Source organism: Cebus imitator, unplaced genomic scaffold (genome assembly GCF_001604975.1).
Source record: "Cebus imitator isolate Cc_AM_T3 unplaced genomic scaffold, Cebus_imitator-1.0 Scaffold608, whole genome shotgun sequence".
Classification (NCBI taxonomy): domain Eukaryota; kingdom Metazoa; phylum Chordata; class Mammalia; order Primates; family Cebidae; genus Cebus; species Cebus imitator.
In genome coordinates this window covers 848,834-866,054 of record NW_016107923.1, presented here as the reverse complement: position 1 = coordinate 866,054, position 17,221 = coordinate 848,834, and the positions used below count along the sequence as shown (strand labels likewise).

At 39.0% G+C, this 17,221-nt stretch overlaps 1 protein-coding gene across 1 annotated transcript; it reads right to left on the bottom strand.

Annotated features, from left to right (window-relative positions):
* Window positions 1-12,088: 12,088 nt before the first annotated feature.
* UBQLN2 (ubiquilin 2) lies at window positions 12,089-15,593 on the bottom strand. Its single transcript, XM_017516883.2, has one exon. It carries the CDS (start codon window positions 15,152-15,154, stop codon window positions 13,280-13,282), a length of 1,875 nt encoding a protein of 624 aa, XP_017372372.1. The 5' UTR covers window positions 15,155-15,593; the 3' UTR covers window positions 12,089-13,279.
* Window positions 15,594-17,221: the final 1,628 nt, after the last annotated feature.

The following is a 17,221-nucleotide window of genomic DNA, read 5'->3' as shown; positions in this document are numbered from 1 at the left end:
AAAAAAACTCATCGATAAACTAGGCATTACAGAAACATACCTGAAAATAATGACAGTCATCCATGACAAACTCACAATTAACATCATACTAAATAGACAAAAACTGGAAGTATTCTTGAGAACTGGAACAAGATAAGGATACCCACTCTCACCACTACTATGCAACATAGTACTGGAAGTCCTACCCGAGCAATCAGGCAAGAGAAAGAAATAAAAGGCATCCAAATAAAAAAAGAAGAAACAAAACTCTCTCTCTTCACAGACAATATGACTCTCTATCTAGAAAGCCCTTAAGACTCTGCCAAAAGGCTCCTGGAACTGATAAGCGACTTCAGCAAAGTTTCAGGATACAAAATCAATGTACAGAAACAAGCAGCATTTCTATATACCAATAAAGTTCAAGTTGAGAGCCAAATCAAAAATGCAATCCCATTTATAATAAACACAACAAAAAGAAACTATCTAAGAATACATGTAACCAAGGAGGTAAAAAATCTCTATAGAACTATAAAACCGCTAAGTCGTTGATGAAACAAACAAATGAAAAAACATTCCATGATTATGGATTGGAAGAACCAATATTAAAATGGCTATTGTGTCCAAAGCAATCTACAGATTCAATGCTATTCCTATCAAACTACCAATATTATTTTTTCCCATGCAATTAGACAGAACTATTCTAAAATTTATATGGAACCCAAAAAGAGCCCAAATAGCCAAAGCAATCTTAAGCAAAAAGAACAAATCCAGAGGCATCATGTTAACTCTCTTCAGACCATAAGGTTACAGTAACCAAAACAGCATGAAACTGATAGAAAACATACATATATACCAACTGAATAGGTTAGAAAGACCAGAAATAAGGCCTCACACCTAGAACTATCTAAACTTTGACAAAGTCAACAAATATAATCAATGGAGAATGGATTCTCTATTCAATAAATTATTCTGAAATAGCTGGCTAACCATAAGCGGAAAGATGGACCACGCTACCTTTGAGCATAGAAAAAAATTAACTTATGTTGTATTAAAGATTTAAACGTAAGGCCTCAAACTATAAGATCGCTAGAAGAAAGCCCAGGAGACACGATTCTGGACACAGACCTTGGGAAAGAATTCATGTCTACATTTTCAAAAGCAATTCGAACAAAACAAAAATTAACAAGTGGGGTCTAATTAAAGAGCTTCTGCATAGCAAAATAAACTAACAACAGAGTAAACAGACAACCGACAGAATGGGAGAAAATATTTGCAAACTATTCATCCAACAAAGGTATAGCCAAAATCTATAAGGAATTTAAGCAATCGAACAAGCAAAAAATAAACCCATTAAAAATGGGTAAAAGATGGCCGGGCGTGGTTGCTCATGCCTGTAATACCAGCACTTTGGGAGGCTGAGGTGAGATCATGAGGTCAGGAGTTTGAGACCAGCCTGACCAACATGGTGAGGGAGATCATCAGGTCAGGAGTTTGAGACCAGCCTGACCAACATGGTGAAACCCCATTCTCTACTAAAAATACAAAAATTAGCCGGGCATGGTGGCACACACCTGTAATCCCAGCTACTCGGGAGGCTGAGGCAGGCTTGAACACGGGAGGTGGAGGTTGCAGTGAGCCAAGATCGTACCACTGCATTCCAGCCTGGGTGACAGAGCAGACTCTATCTCAAAAAAAGAAAAATAAAATGGGTAAAAGATATAAACAGACACTTCTCAAAAGAAGATATACAAGTGGGTAACAAAGTCATAAAAAAATGCTTGTCATCAAATCAGATAAATGCAGACCAAAACCACAGTGAGGTACCATCTGATGCTAGTCAGATTGGCTAATAAAGAGTCAAAAAATGACAGATGCTAGTGAGGCTGCAGAGAAAAGGGAATGCTTATACACTGTTGTTGGGAATGTAAATTAGTTTAGCCACTGTGGAAAGCTATTGGGAGATTTATTCAAGAACTTAAAACTGAACTACCATTCTACACAGCAATCCCATTACTGGGAATATATCCAAAAGAAAACCAACTGTTCTACCAAAAAGATGCATGGACTCACATGTTCATTGCAGCACTATTCACAATACCAAAGACAGGGAATAAACCTAGGTGCCCATCCTTAGTGGAATGGAAAAAGAAAATGTGGTACATATGCACAACAGAATAGCATACAACAAGAAAAAGAATGAAATCATGTACTTTGCTGCAACATGGATGTGGCTGGAGGCCATTATTCTAAGTGAATTAATACATAAACAGAAAATCAAAGATGATGTGTTCTCACCTATAAGTGGGAGCTAAGCATCAGGTACTCATGGACATAAAAATGGCAACAGTAGACACTGGGGTCCACTAGTGTTGAACAGAGGGAGAAAAAGCTTGAAAAACTAACTGTTGGGTACTATTCTTAGTACCTGGTGGATGGGATCATTCATACTCCAAACCTCAGCATCACACACTATAGCCAGGTAACAAACTTGCATATGTACCAACTGAATCTAAAATAAAAGTGGAAATACAAAGAAAATAGTAGTTATCTCTGGCCTGGCATGGTGGCTCATGCCTATAATCCCAGCACTTTGGAAGGCTGAGGTGGGCGGATCACTTGAGGCCAGGGGTTCAAGACCAGTCTAGAGAACATGGTGAAATCCCATCTCTACTAAAAATATAGAAATTAATCGGGATTAGCTGGGCATGGTGGTGTGAGTCTGTAATGTCAGCTACTTGGACAATCTGAGGCAGGAGAATCGCTTAAACCTGGGAAGCAGAGGCTGCAGTGAGCCAAGATCGTGCCACTGCACTCCAGCATGGCGACAGAAAGAGACTTCCGTCTGAAAAAAAAATAGTGGTTATCTCTGATTATGAGTGTTTTTTTCTATTTTCTTCATTATATTTCACATTTAAAATATATTTTATAATGAGTCTATATTCCTTTTATTAAAAGGCAATTGTTTTAAGGCAAAAAATAAGCATAAATTTTTAAAATGCCAGACCAAATTAAAGGGTCTGGCATTTATTCACATTAATGCATGTAAATATTTATGGCAGATTTACTCATAATCCCCAAAACTGGATGCAATCAAGATGTCCTTAGATGGGTAAATACACATACTGTGGTATGCCAATGAAGTGAAATGTTATTCAGTGATTAAAAAGAAATGGTATCAAACTACAAAAGGACATCAATGAATCTTAACTGCAAATTGCTAAGTGACAGAAGCCACTCTGAAAAGGTCGCATACTGCAATATTCTAATTATGTGACTTCCTGAAAAACACAAAACGATAGGTGATGATAAAAAGTTCAGTGGTTGCTAGGGCCTCAGAGGGTTGAATAGTTGAACCACCAGAGACTTTGTAGGACAGTGAAACTATTCTGTATGATAATGGTATATACAGGATACTACATGTTTGCCAAAACGCATAGAATTTTACAGCGCAAAAAGTGGATCTTAATATATACACTTTTTTTTTTAATTTAAAAGGTTGAGGGATCCCAGGGATGAAATTTAGAATGTGACAAAACAATTTAACTGTAATAAAATCAATGAAATAACTTCATTGAAAGGTGTGGGAAAAAAGTTCTTAAGTAGCTATAGAAATGAGGGGAGTCTGGCCCAGCATGGTGGCTTACGAGTGTAATCCCAGCACTTTGGGAGGACGAGGCAGGCGGATCATGAAGTCAAGAGATCGAGACCATGGTGAAACCCCGTCTCTACTAAAATATACAAAAATTAGCTGGGCATGGTGGAGCACGCCGGTGGTCCCCACTACTCGGGAGGCTGAAGTAGAATTGCTTGAACCCGGGAGGCGGAGGTTGCAGTGAGCCGAGATTGCACCACTGCACTCCAGCCTGGTGCCTGGCAACAGAGCAAGACTGTCTCAAANAAAAAAAAGAAAGAAAGAAAGAAATGAGGGGAGTCTGTAAGACTAAAGGCAAAAGAAACTCTACATAAGCTCTCAATTTAACAAAGTTATTTCCCATGGGGTACAGGTTAGCAGTTCTAATACCACTGTACATATGTACTGAAACTGAACAATAAGTAAATGGATGGCAGATAATGGAAGCCAGGTTTCTCTCTGTTGCAGCTGAGAGGTTAAAGACAAGTAAAGAAAGGAAGCTTGAACGATCCATATGGATTATTAATGGTCCTTTTGCAATGGATTAGAATTGGAGATATTAGAAAGATCTCATGTTTAGCTTAATTTAGATAGAGATCATTACACATAAAACAAACATTTATAGAAATGTGTATATACACAGGTCTTGATGCACATATATTTCCGTGCTCAGTCAGCTAACAGGGCCTAGAATCAATAATACCCCAATAGCACCAAGAACACCTAGCACCCAGGTTTTGGGTTCCAATGCAATTCTCCAATACACGAAACCAGGGGTCCTAGAAGAAGTGGGCCAATAAATAGGCAAGATAATCCTGGAGAAACTCATAGTGCCAGAAAGTAAGAAAGTGCTAAAAACAGGAAAAAAAAGATGAAGTATACCAAAAGGCCTTGTGAATCAGCCAGAAAAGCACTCAACGGCCAAAGATGGAATAATTTGGGCAACAAAATAAAATAGTATTGGAATATAACCTGAAGTATAAAATAAATATCCATGAGTTCATCCTGATACAAATATGCTATTAAATAAATGGCAGCAGAGACAAATTTCCCATGCAGAAGATTTCCAAATAAATTATGTAGATACTCCATCCTTAAAAAGGTGGAGCATAACTCTCCAATTAAGTGTGGGTTGCACATAACTTCCTCACAAAGAGTATGGTATTAAAAGGTGAAGGAAATAACTTCATAGTGGATGAAACTGACACACACTACCTCAAATGAGGTGATCAAGTTTAATCAACATCAACAGTAATAAGTCAATGTTGATAGTATGTATGCTCGATATATAATTAAAATGGCACTTCACCTCTCTGGTCCTCCTCCCAAAACTCCATAATCCCAGCTTAATTATGAGAAAAATACCAGACAAATCCCAATTGAGAGACATTCTTCAGAATACCTGCCCAGTATTCCTCAAATCTGTTAAAAGTCATTAGAAGCAAGGAATGACTAAGAAGCTGTCACAGCCAAGAGGAGCCTAAAGAGATGTGATGACTAAATACAATGTGGCAACTTGGATGGGATGCTAGAACTGGAAAAGGACATTAGGTGAAAACTAAGGAAATCTGGCCAGGTGCAGTGGCTCATGCCTGTAATCCTAGCAATCTGGGAGGCCAAGGAGGGCAAATTGCTTGAGTCCAGGAGTTTGAGACCAGCCTGGACAACATGGCGAGACCTCATCTCTACAAAAAGATACAAAAATTAGCCAGATGTGGTGGCATGCACCTGTAGTCTCTGCTACTTAGAAGGCTGAGCTGGGAGAATCGCTCCAGCCTGGGAGGTGGAGGTTGCAGTGAGCTGACATTGCACCATTGTACTCCAGCCTGGGCCACAGGGCGAGATCCTGTCTCTATAAATAACAATAATAATGACAAATCAATAAATCTGAATAAAGTACGGACTTGAGTTAATACTAATGTATCAACATTGCTACATTTGTTGTAGCAAACACACCATACTAATGTTAGTGTTCTCATTTAGGAAAGCTGGGTGAAGGTAACAGAGAAAAATTTGGTGGGGTTATATGGGAACTCTGTACTGTCTGAATATTTTTTCTATAAATCTGGAATCATTTTAGGATGAAAAGTTTATTCTAAAATAAGTCAAACAAGGCTAGGCATAGTGGTTCATACTCATAATCCCAGAACTTAGGTAGACCAAAGCAAGAGGATGACTTGAGACAGGACTTCAAGACCAGCCTGAGCAACACAGCAAGATCCCATCTCTAAAATAAAAGTTTTTAAAAAATATTAGCTGGGCATGTTGACATATGCATGTATTTCCAACTACTCAGGAGGCTTGATGCAGGGTAAGCTTGACGCAGGATTCCTTGATGCAGGATAGCTTGAGCCCAGGAGTTCAAGGCTGCAGTGAGGTGTGATTTTGCCTCTGGTCACATGATATGTGGTTCAACCAAGTCAAGGCCTACGCAGAAGGCAAATATCTAACATAGAATAGTATGAAGGTCATTCATCATTATGAGTATATGGAGAGAACCCTGATTTAGCTGGCAAAGCAAAAATTACACACACACAGAAATGCACATAGGCACTGTCTCATACCCATATTTGATGTTCAATTCATATCCACAAATAAGGAATTTCACGTGTGTTGTGTTTCAATCTGTGACTGATAACAGGATGCTCTTTTCCAGACCCTTTGAAATGCTAGTGCAACTTATAAAGAATATAAGGCATAGTGACTCAGAATCTTAAGTAATTTATTTAATATAAGGACACCCACTTGGGGGTCACATTAGGGAAAACACAAACATTTTTTTCCTGCTCCAAAAGGATCACTATGACTAAAGAAATATACGTGAAATTAAAATATACCCTCTGCCATCACATTTCACATTCCACTGTTTCAGCTTCCTCCCACCACTTTAACCACTACTGTGAATGACAAGGGGTAGGGGAATATTACCAAGAGAAACAGGAGGTCAGAGTACTCCTGTAGCCTTCACCCTCCAACCAGAGTCCTTTGTCCTCAGACATTCCTTCCTATTTTGTCCTCTCAAGCCCTGAGCACTTTGTGACATTCATTTTAACATCATGTGATTTGGGTCATTTTCCCACGTGTAGCCTTAAAAAATAAAATGAATTTACCTAGATCTTATATGTAAAAAAATGTATTCAGTCTACTCATAAGTGTTTACTAAACTAGGAAACGGAGGATTGAAGTCTGTAACATGACTTCTTCACTCTAGAACAACTTAGATCCCAGAATTTGCATCTTTAGTAAGAAGCTGTAAAGTCCACTGGGAGAACATTAGCTTTTCAAAGAACATTGGAGGTCTTCTAATCCAAAGTTCTACCTGATACACAAAACCATTCTTTTTTTTTTTTTAATTTATTTTATTGCATTTTAGGTTTTGGGGTACATGTGAAGAACATGCAAGATTGCTGCATAGGTACATACGTGGCAGTGTGATTTGCTGCCTTCCTCCCCATCACCTATATCTGGCATTTCTCCTCAACTCCCCACCCCCCACTGACCCTCCCCTATTTCCCCCCAACAGACCCAAGTGTGTAGTGCTCCCATTCTTAAGCATTTCTGCCAAGTGGGTTTCTGCTGAAGCAGCTCCAGAAATGAAAGTATCTACAATTAAATGAGAGAAAGTTCCTAACAGTATGCAGAAACTTTTACTTATTTAAACATTTGAATTGATCTGCCCTCTAGAAGTACTCAGGTAAATGCTACCTCTCTTCTGCGTGACAGGCCTTCAATTATTTGAATAAAATATCCACAAACTTGTCTTTAAGAGTAAAGCATTCCTGATCATTTCAGTAACTGTCATGTCTGCTTGTAAACCAGTCACCTTCTTGGTCACTTTCCAGGTTGTCTGTGTCCATCTTGATTGTGTCACTCTGATATGACCCAAATCTCCCAACATAAACTATCAAGTACAGAATAAACATGATTTTTAAGGCCTTTCTTGTTGTGGACACCATGACTCTATTAATGGAGCTTAATATTTCATTATATGTGCTACACTCTAACCTCACATGGCTAGCTCATGTTGAACTTAAGAGTAAATTAGAACTAGAGTCTTCTTCACACATGCAATTGTTAAGCCACGTAACCACCTACCCTTAGTAACTGAGGTTTTGATGTAAGTACAGGACTTCACATTTGATCCTATTCAATTTAATCCTACTAGATTTGGCTATTTTTTTCCCTCAGCCTTTAAGGACTTTTTGGGTCATGCTAGTGATATCAAGTACATTTATTCTGCCATCTAATTCTGTATTATTTGCAATGGGATGGGCATACTATTTTATATTTTCTTGCTAATCATTATAAAACAACTTTGATGGTACAGAGCTGAGGTTGGAAACCTTTGTTCGCATTGATATCCACATTGTTGAACACTGTCAATTCAAATTATTAACTCATCTACTGTCCTGTCATTATCATGTTACTCCATTTTAATCTCAAGGACATTATGAGAAACTGCAAAATGGCTTGGTAAGGTACACAATGTTTGCCTTCTGAGAGCTCTGGAAGGCAGTTGAGCAAAAGGGCAGGCATCCTCCAGAGTAGCTGAAGTACAAGTGGCTCATGTAATTGCCTTTTTGGAGACATACTGTTATGTATTAGACCACCATGAACACATGTATTTAAGAGCAGTTTCAAATATTACCCACAACTTGAAAGTAAGAAAGACAAAGTTCTAAGTTGCAGTTACTGATTTATGACAGAGCTGACTCTCACATGTGTATTTTTATGTACACTGCTCCAATGTGAATAGTAGCAGAGATGTATTTATTTAACAAGAGCTAATATGCCTCCTGAACAACACCCAGGAGGCCAGCTAGTATACAACTTATTGTAAAACCTCTGATTAATAGACCACCATTTAATAGATTTAAGGGAAGGCAGTATAATGTACTGTTTAAGACCACAGTCTAGAATCTCAGAACTGGGTTCAAATCTTGACTGTCACTTAACAGTAAGTAGTGTGACCTTGCTGAAGTTACTTAATCTCATTCAGCTTTTTTCCTTATCTCTAAGCTGGGAACGCTTAGAATGGTGTTATCATATAGGACTATGAGATTGAACATATCAATGAGTATGTTAGCTATTATTGCTATTCCAACCTAACAAAATTTAGTTTGACAATCTTGTGAAATTCATGCCAGGGCCAATATGGCCATTCTTTTCTTTCTTTCAAGCTTATCAACCATCCTTTTAATAATGAATTACAGAATCTTTCTTGAAATTATCTTAACTTTGCTAATCTACACATGTGGTCAAAAAGTTCTAAATATGTCTTTCAAAAGTGCTGTTTGAGGGAACCCAAAAATCTGTGCTCAGATACCTCAATACAGCTGGAGCTATATGCCTCAATTCATATCCACTTGTCAAATAAATGTTGTCCTTGTATGTTGGGACAAACAACTCCTTTTTAAAATGGCATTACACAAACTTTTGAGCTTCTTGGTTTACAGCAGCTTTTGCCAAGGATTTTTACCTACAAAGTGTGTAAAGACTATGCAAGCAGGTGCAACACTTGATGAAGCCTGCTCTTTGAGGTGGATTCAGACTGACGTCTGCTGAATCATGCTTCTCCTTTCTATTTTTAGAATACTGCTTTTTCCCTAAGTCTTCTAACAGACTTCTGGGAAAATGGTGGCATGAGAGTAGGTCCTTTATTCTATGAGGCATTGTCTCACTCTGTCACCCGGGCTGGGATGCTGGTGTGATCTCAGCTCACCGCAATCTCTGCCTCGTGGGTTCAAGCAATTCTCATGCCTCAGCCTCCCAAGTAGCTGGAATTACAGGCGTGCAACACCACACCCAGGTAATATTTTTGTATTTTTGGTAGAGACGGGGTTTCACTATGTTGGCCAGGCTGCTCTCGAACTCCTGACCTCAAGTGATCTGCCCACCTAGGCCTCCCAAAATACTGGGATTACAGGTGTGAGCTCCCACACCTGGCCTCGATATATTTTTAAAATAAAACAATTCTAAATTAGGAATATAAAAACTGCCAAATATTTTAATTTATATATATATACTAAACTAAGCTGTATGACAAACATTTTCCATCAGGTCATTTTGGCTTTGTGGCTGGAGTTATCAATTCATTTAGGATAATGCCCAAACTCTGAATTTGAATCCCTTTGTGAATTATGAGACAAAGACCAAATGGCTTTCCTGACATCCCAACCCTGATCACTAGGATAAGCCCCAATAGGAATTAGTCCATTTGGTCCTATTTTGACACTGCAGATCAACATAATTTGGAGCAGGCTGACTTCTCTCAGAGGGCAAGCTCGTCCACATACAAATTCAAGTGTCTTCTGGTTATAGTTTCTCAACTAGCATGGTGATCTCAACTTGATGCAAGAGTCCACTTTAATGAACCAACACGTTTTGTTTCTAAGTTGTGTATCTGTCCCCTCCTGCCCCTCCTCTCCCATACAAGTAGTAAAAGTATATATGATATCACGTACCTGAAACAGAGGCCAAAAGCAAATGAGGAAAGCTGTCCTGAGTGTGAAGTCATCCTGCTGGGTTTGCCCCTGGCACTAGCTCCCTCCCTACTACCATATCTTGCTGGATCACAGAGCCAGTGGAAGGAGGTGACAACCCAGTAAACACTGAAAAGATACCCCCCAAAAAATTGTTCCACTCTTGTTGGAGGGGGAAGGATAACAGGTCAGGATATAACCTTCTTGATTCAATGATGAATAAATGGATAAATCTTGGATCAATAGTAGATGAAGAAAACCCAAAACAAAAACAGAGCCTTTAAAATGAAACTTCAACATAATAGGAGGAAATTACATCGTGGAAGAGATGGAAGAACAGTTAAAAGTAATTTTAAAATGAAGTTATAAGCAAAAATTAATAAACTAGGAAGCAAAGTAATAGTAGACTTAATAAAGACCTGGACCTTTTCCAAGAGAAAACAAAATACACTTAAAAATAGATAAACATTTGGCAAAGCTAATTAAAGAATTTTCTGTTCCTTCAATGTTCAAAACAAATTGATCTGCTAAACTGTCTGAGCTAGGCCTCAGCCAATATCCAGTTTCTATTGATTTACTGTTATTTTCTATGCCTACAGTTTTAGTATTTATTTCCATATAAAATCATCTGTCATTAAAACTACTGAATTTATTATGACAGACTTTGTGATTATGTCAAATTCCTGGCATCATATAATAATCAAATAATAAATCACCATTTCCTAAGTTAGTGCTCTGAGGAGCACTGATAGGCCAAATGTTATTATGTGTGTTTAAAGGGGAAAAAAAAAAGGTGGTTCTGTGCTCAATTAAGTTAGGAAAATGCTGAGTTACACAAAGTTAAATAGTTTTTTTTTAATTGAAGAAGCTACTCATTAAAAAAAAATACTACCCAACATTTATTGCACAATGAGTCTCCAAGAGAGATTAAAGTATACAGCATTTTGCAAACATATTTACCTGTCTCCCAGAAGAATATTTTTTCCACAAAACACAATTTGGAATTGCTGCAGTAAACACATTCTGGTTAAAATGAGAAACAAGACAAATATACCACTGACACCTTTATTATTCAGCACTGTTATGAAAATGTTTAACCCATGCAGTCAGAAACTATGTTATAAATTTTGAAAAGGAAATCATATAACATCATTGATAGAATTTCTCACCTGGAAAAACTCAAAAAGATCAAATGAATATCTCTAAAATTAATAATTTCAATAAACTGCCAATTTAAAATAATCTATGCAAATAAATTCTTCTCCTATATAGCAAAAATGACCCAATAGGTAACATATTAAAAGCTCCAATAAGCAGTATCAATGTGTTCCCTTTATGTCTGTATTACCTAGGAACATACTTCTTACAAATTATACAGGATTTAAATAAAACTCTATTGAAGGATATATAAAGCTTTTTAGAAACAAGACAACATATGTTTCTGGAAAGCAATGCAATTCTGTAGTTCTTATCGTCATATCAATTTAAGAGAATCCCAACCAAATTTTCAATATATTTTTGAGGGAAGATCATCTGGTGAAATAAACATGTCAGAATTGTCAGAAAATTGTAAAAAAAAAAAAAGAAGAAAAAAAAAAAAAAAAAAAAAAAATAAAAAAAAAAAAAGAAGATCAAGAGGAGGTCTCACAATAACAGATACAAAGTCCCATTTCTAACTCATCTACAGGCTGGTGTACTGGTGCCACAATGTTCAATGGAGCTAAAGGGAATCCAAACACAGAATAAAGTATATACATGTATGACATTTCATATGTTGGGGGAAAAGGTCAATATGTTAACAACTGGCTAACCCTTTGGGGCAAAAGAGTTAGAATACCTAAATCCATACATCAAGATAATTCCAGATAGGACAAAACATTTTCTTAATAAAACCATATAAGTTAGAGAAATATAGGATAAGATTTAAATAATCTTCAGGTGGGATAACCCTCCTAAACACGATCCTAGGGCCAAAAGGCAAAGAGAAAAAGATTTATCCATTTTTAAATTTTTTATTTTTTTTAGTCATTTTTAATGCATTTTTCTCTGTGCACAAGAGAAATAACTGATGAAGTCAAAAGATACACTTTCTTTTAAAAGTAATGCAAACATCACATAACACTTTCAGTGAAAGTTACATTTCCAATTACAAATCAAAATGCATATTAGGGTCTCTTTACGGGAGAAGTTGAGAAGGAAATCTTAGGTAAAAAGCACTTTCCTGGCATTACTACACTGATCCTTCAGGCTGCACACAGATTAAGATCATATACAGTCAATCTGCAAATGTTGACACAATGTTACACTGTAAATTTTCTGTACAATTAAATGTATACTTAGAGATACCAGGATAAACATTTCTACTATATTTTAACTGAACTTGCCTAGCCAACATTTTCACTGACAAGTTTATCAAAGATGCTGTAAGATTCTACAAAATTGTGAGACATACCTAGCTCCAGATACATTTCTTGTATTCGTTCTCATTTTGGTTACACATATTACACTCAGAAATTCTACTGTAATATTTTTAGACGTACAGTTCCAATTGTGCTTACTGTACTGTGTACAAATATAGCAAAAAAGATCAACGAATGGTATAAATCTTACAGCATTTTGCTAGCAAAAATACATGCCAAAGTCACAATAAGCAATATCGTACCACAAATTAGAGAGCTTCAAATAATTTGCTTCTGATTTTAATATCTTCATTCTACATTAAATTACTATCATAGGCTAATGTTTAAAAATGCAAATAAATTGGACATCTGTAGGACAACACTTGTTCACCCAACTGTGAAGGTTGATACCTGTTTCCAAAAATCACAATAAATGCAGAATAAAGAAAGTGTTTGCATGCAACACTTTTGAGTGAAACAGCATTGATTCCCACCATTCAAAACAGATAAGGAAGGAAACTAAAGGAAAGAAGGAAGGAAGGAAACAAAGAGGGAGGGAGGGGGGAGACAAGAGGAAGGGAAGGAAGGAAAAATAAGCAAAGGAGGAAGGGAGTGAGGGAAGTAGGAGGGAGGGATTCCATCTTAAAATGCATCATATTAGACTTATAACTAGACAGATTTAAAAGAATCAAAATGAAAGTAAAGAACGATTTTGTGTGTGTGTTTAAAGATTTAAGAGCCATTATCAAAAATAAGATACATTTTTTTTTCCAGGTACAGAAATGTAATTAAGATGGCTGGGAGCCCAGCAGCCTTTCAATGGCTGCATTGATGTCGCCTCCTGTTGCTATTAGGGCCTGCAAGTTTGCTTCACGGTTTAAGAACCCCATTGCGTTGAGCTGTTCCAGTTGTTGCTGAAATCTGACTTCTGGATTCGGCAGCTGTGGAGCACTGGCTCCAGCCAGAGCCTGCACCATTTGCTGAATGAACTGCTGGTTGGGTCCAGATTCTGATGTAGGACTCGTGGTTTCACTGGGTGCAGCGCTGGACACAGTAGGCCCGCTGGGGCCACCAGACCCGGTGGAGCCAGGGGGCCCTGCAGGGCCAGTGGGTCCTATGGGCCCAATGGGGCCTATGGGAGTAAAAGGGACTATAGGGCCTATGGGGCCTATGGGGGTGACTGGGCCTACAGGGCCTATGGCGGTTCCCAGCACCCCCACCCCCACACCTGGAGTGAAGCTTGGAATCAGGCCAGGCGCTTCAGTGGCTAATGTCTGTAGCCCCTGCTGGATCTGCATTAAAGCCTGCATTGCTCTTGGGTTTGACATGGCTGATAGTGTGTCTGGATTCTGCATCTGCTGCAGGAAGGCTGGGAGCTGTGGACGCATCTGCTCCTGCAGCTGAGGATTTGCAGTAAACAGCGGGCTATTCAGCATCATCTGTGCAGCCAAATCTGGATTCTGGCTCAGCGACTGCATCATGCTTCTCATGTAGGGCGCCGACAGCATATTCTGAATCAGCTGGGGGTTTTCAGTTATCTGTTGCAGCAGGCTCTGCATGCCTGGGGTACTAAAGATACTGGCGACATAATTAGCTGCAGCAACGGTGTTCCCAGTAGCATTGCTGGAACTATTGCCAGACCCACTACCAGTGCTCGTGGTCGTGCTGGTAGTTGCAGAACTCTGGGTAGCTGGCGGTGGTGCCCATGGATTGGGTAGTGGATCACGATTTTCTGTGCGGGAAGGCTGCGCACCTTCCCCAGAGGAGGAACTACTCCCCACAGAGGCAAACGGATTACCCCCAAACTGCTCTTGTGCAGCATTTAGCATCGGCTCTTGAATGTCAGTGTACATGCGCCGTAAAGCATTATAGCCACCTGGGATGCTTTCGAGATTGCTAAGAGCCAGGTCTTGATTTCTCATCATCTCTTGCATCATGGCTGGATTCCTGGCAATTTCGAGTGTCTGCCTCATTATATCTGGGTTGTTGAGCAGGTGACTGATTTCTGGGTTTCTCTGAATCAATTGCTGCATCTGTGGATTAGCCATAATGAGCTGCCTCATCAGATCGGGATTGGAAAGCATGCTCTGAACAAAGGGATTTTCCATGATTTGGATCATCATCTCAGGGCTGGCCATGAGTTGCTGCTGCATCTGGCTCTGGAGCTCAGAGAAGTTGGTCGAGCTCAAGCCCAGGCTGCTAAGGCCTGCCAGTCCTCCCAGGCTCCCCAAACCAAACGGGTTGCTATTTGTGGAAATAGGTGTGGAGTTACTCCTGGGAGTCGACGCCGAGGTAGTGTTAGTTCCCGCGGCATTGCTAGGCTGCGTGGTCTGGCCCTGAGGTCGGTTCTGACTCTTGATGACAAGGTGAACAGTCAGCCCATCATGGATGCCGTGCTGGATCAAGGTATCTTGATCTTTTAAGATTTTTCCGGCAAAAATCAGCACTAGCTGATCGGTTTGGGATTTGAAGCGTTTCGAAATCGCTTCCTTAAACTGCTGGACCGAGCTATTCTCGGGCACCGCGAACTCCTCTTTCTCTTTGGGAGTCTTCACAGTGACTTTGATGATTTTAGGCTCAGCCGGGGCAGCAGCCGAGCCTTGGGCCGCAGCAGGGCCGCGGGAGGGGCGCGGGGGGCCGCTGCTCTCGCCATTCTCAGCCATGGCGGCCGCGGTGACGCAGGCGGGCAGGGAAGGCGCGGGCCGGCGAAAGAGAGCGAGGGAAGGAGGAAGGAAGGAGGCGCCGCCGCAGCGGGCTGGGCCGGGTCGGGCGGGGAGCGCGGAGCACAGTACCTCTGTGATGAAGACTGTGGTTCCGTGGTCCTCCGGTGGAGAAAGGACTGGGCGTAGGTCGCGGGCTGAGGTTCCGCGCTCCGGTCTCTAGGCCTCCTCCGCCGCCGCCTTGTGATCCGACCGCGCGCACTCCCAGCAACTCCGGCAGCCGCTCCGCCTGCTGCTCCCCGCCCCTTCCCCTCCCCCAGTTCCGCGCTCGCCTCCCCGCCCCCTCTGCTGACGCGGCGCCAGGCCTAGATTGATAGATTTGGCTCGGTCAAAATTAAAAACTTCTGCACTGAAAAGAAAAAAAAAAAGGGACAGAGAGAAACAAAGGGAGAGAGAGAACAGAACAGAACAGTACAGAACAGGCGAGGCAGAGAGGGTGGGACGGAGAGAGGGCGGCGGTAGAGAGTCAGCTTCTGTAAACGACATTAAAAGACCGATGGAGAATAAATATTAGAAATCTGTAAGGCAGTAAAAAGGTGAAAGCCTGATTCGAACCGATCTCACGTAAAAGACGAAAAATGAATAATAAAGAACTCTGACAAAGCAAAAAGAAAGGAGTAACACCCCCAATGGGGGAAGGGCAGAAGACAGAGCAGGAGCATGCATTTTACAAAAGGAGTGCAAATGGTCAATAAACATTAAAAAAGGATGATTAATCTCACTAGTAATCAAAAAAAAAATTCAAGTTAAAACAAGAAAATTCTACTTTTGGCTTATATTGGCAGGGAAAAAAAATAATGGTAAACCTTCCTGTTGACAGGGACCCCTAAAAAATGCACTCTCAGGCTAGCTGAAGTGTGAATTGTTACAATCACAGGGCAATTTGAAAATATATATTAGCATTTCGAATGTTTCCACCTTTATTTAGAAATGCCTAACCTAGACACTCCCTAAGAAAATAATCAGATAAGGATGCAAAAATATTTATGTATAGAATGTATATACATTGTAACATTTTAAAACGTTATTTAAATATTTTAAATATCTGTTTACATGAGATTAGTCGAGCACATTATGATATTATCACACAAGAAAATACAGAGTGTCTTTAAAGGTATATGTGAAATAACTGTAGTTATAGGGAAATCACAGAGTATTTTCAATTTTGGCTTTGTATATTTATGTACAGTTAGAAACCTTACAAGAATATATGTTACAATATCAAAAATGCAATAAATATATTTTTATTTGAAAACCAATTTTTGAACAGTTTGTTGTATATGTAAACTGTAAGTGTAAAAATATCTGGAAGGCTATTCACAAATAAGTTAATGGCCGTTAGTACAGTTTGCTGAAATTATGAATGTTATTTTCTATTTTTATAAAATTTTGAATTTTCTAATGATTTTTGTAAGTATGCACTGGGGAAAGGTATTTTGGGGAAGAGTATGGGTAGAAATTGATAGGCACATAACAGTAGTGGCAAACATTGACATATGTATATATATATATATATATATGTATATACCTAATTTCATTACAGATTAAGTAAGAGCAATAAAGATGTAGCAATGCTGAGGAAGAGAACTGGAAAAATAGAAGAAATAATTTCAAATTTATCTATATATTTCTAACTCTAGGTTAAATCACACATAAAATTCTTCCCCCACTCCCTACCCTCTAACAGGCATCCATCAAAGCACCAATGATTTGAACACTTAACAGCAATTCAAAGTCTTTAGGTCACAAATGCCTTAATAAATCTCAAGATAAGAAAAAAATATATATACAGGTATGTTATATCCATTGTTGGGGGAATTATGTTTAATATAATTAATAAAATACAGAGACAAAAGAAAGAATAGCTTTAAATATGTTAATATGTATAGATCTAAAAAGCCAAATTAATTAGTATTAGGTTAGTGCAAAAGTAATTGTGGTTTTTGCCATTGAAAGTAATGAATAGATATTATTATACAATGGTTTTTGCTATTGAAAATAATCATAAAA

Excerpts from the sequence above, each read along its gene's own strand:
- UBQLN2 (XM_017516883.2), bottom strand. The coding sequence starts at position 15,154 with ATGGCTGAGAATGGCGAGAGCAGCGGCCCCCCGCGCCCCTCCCGCGGC.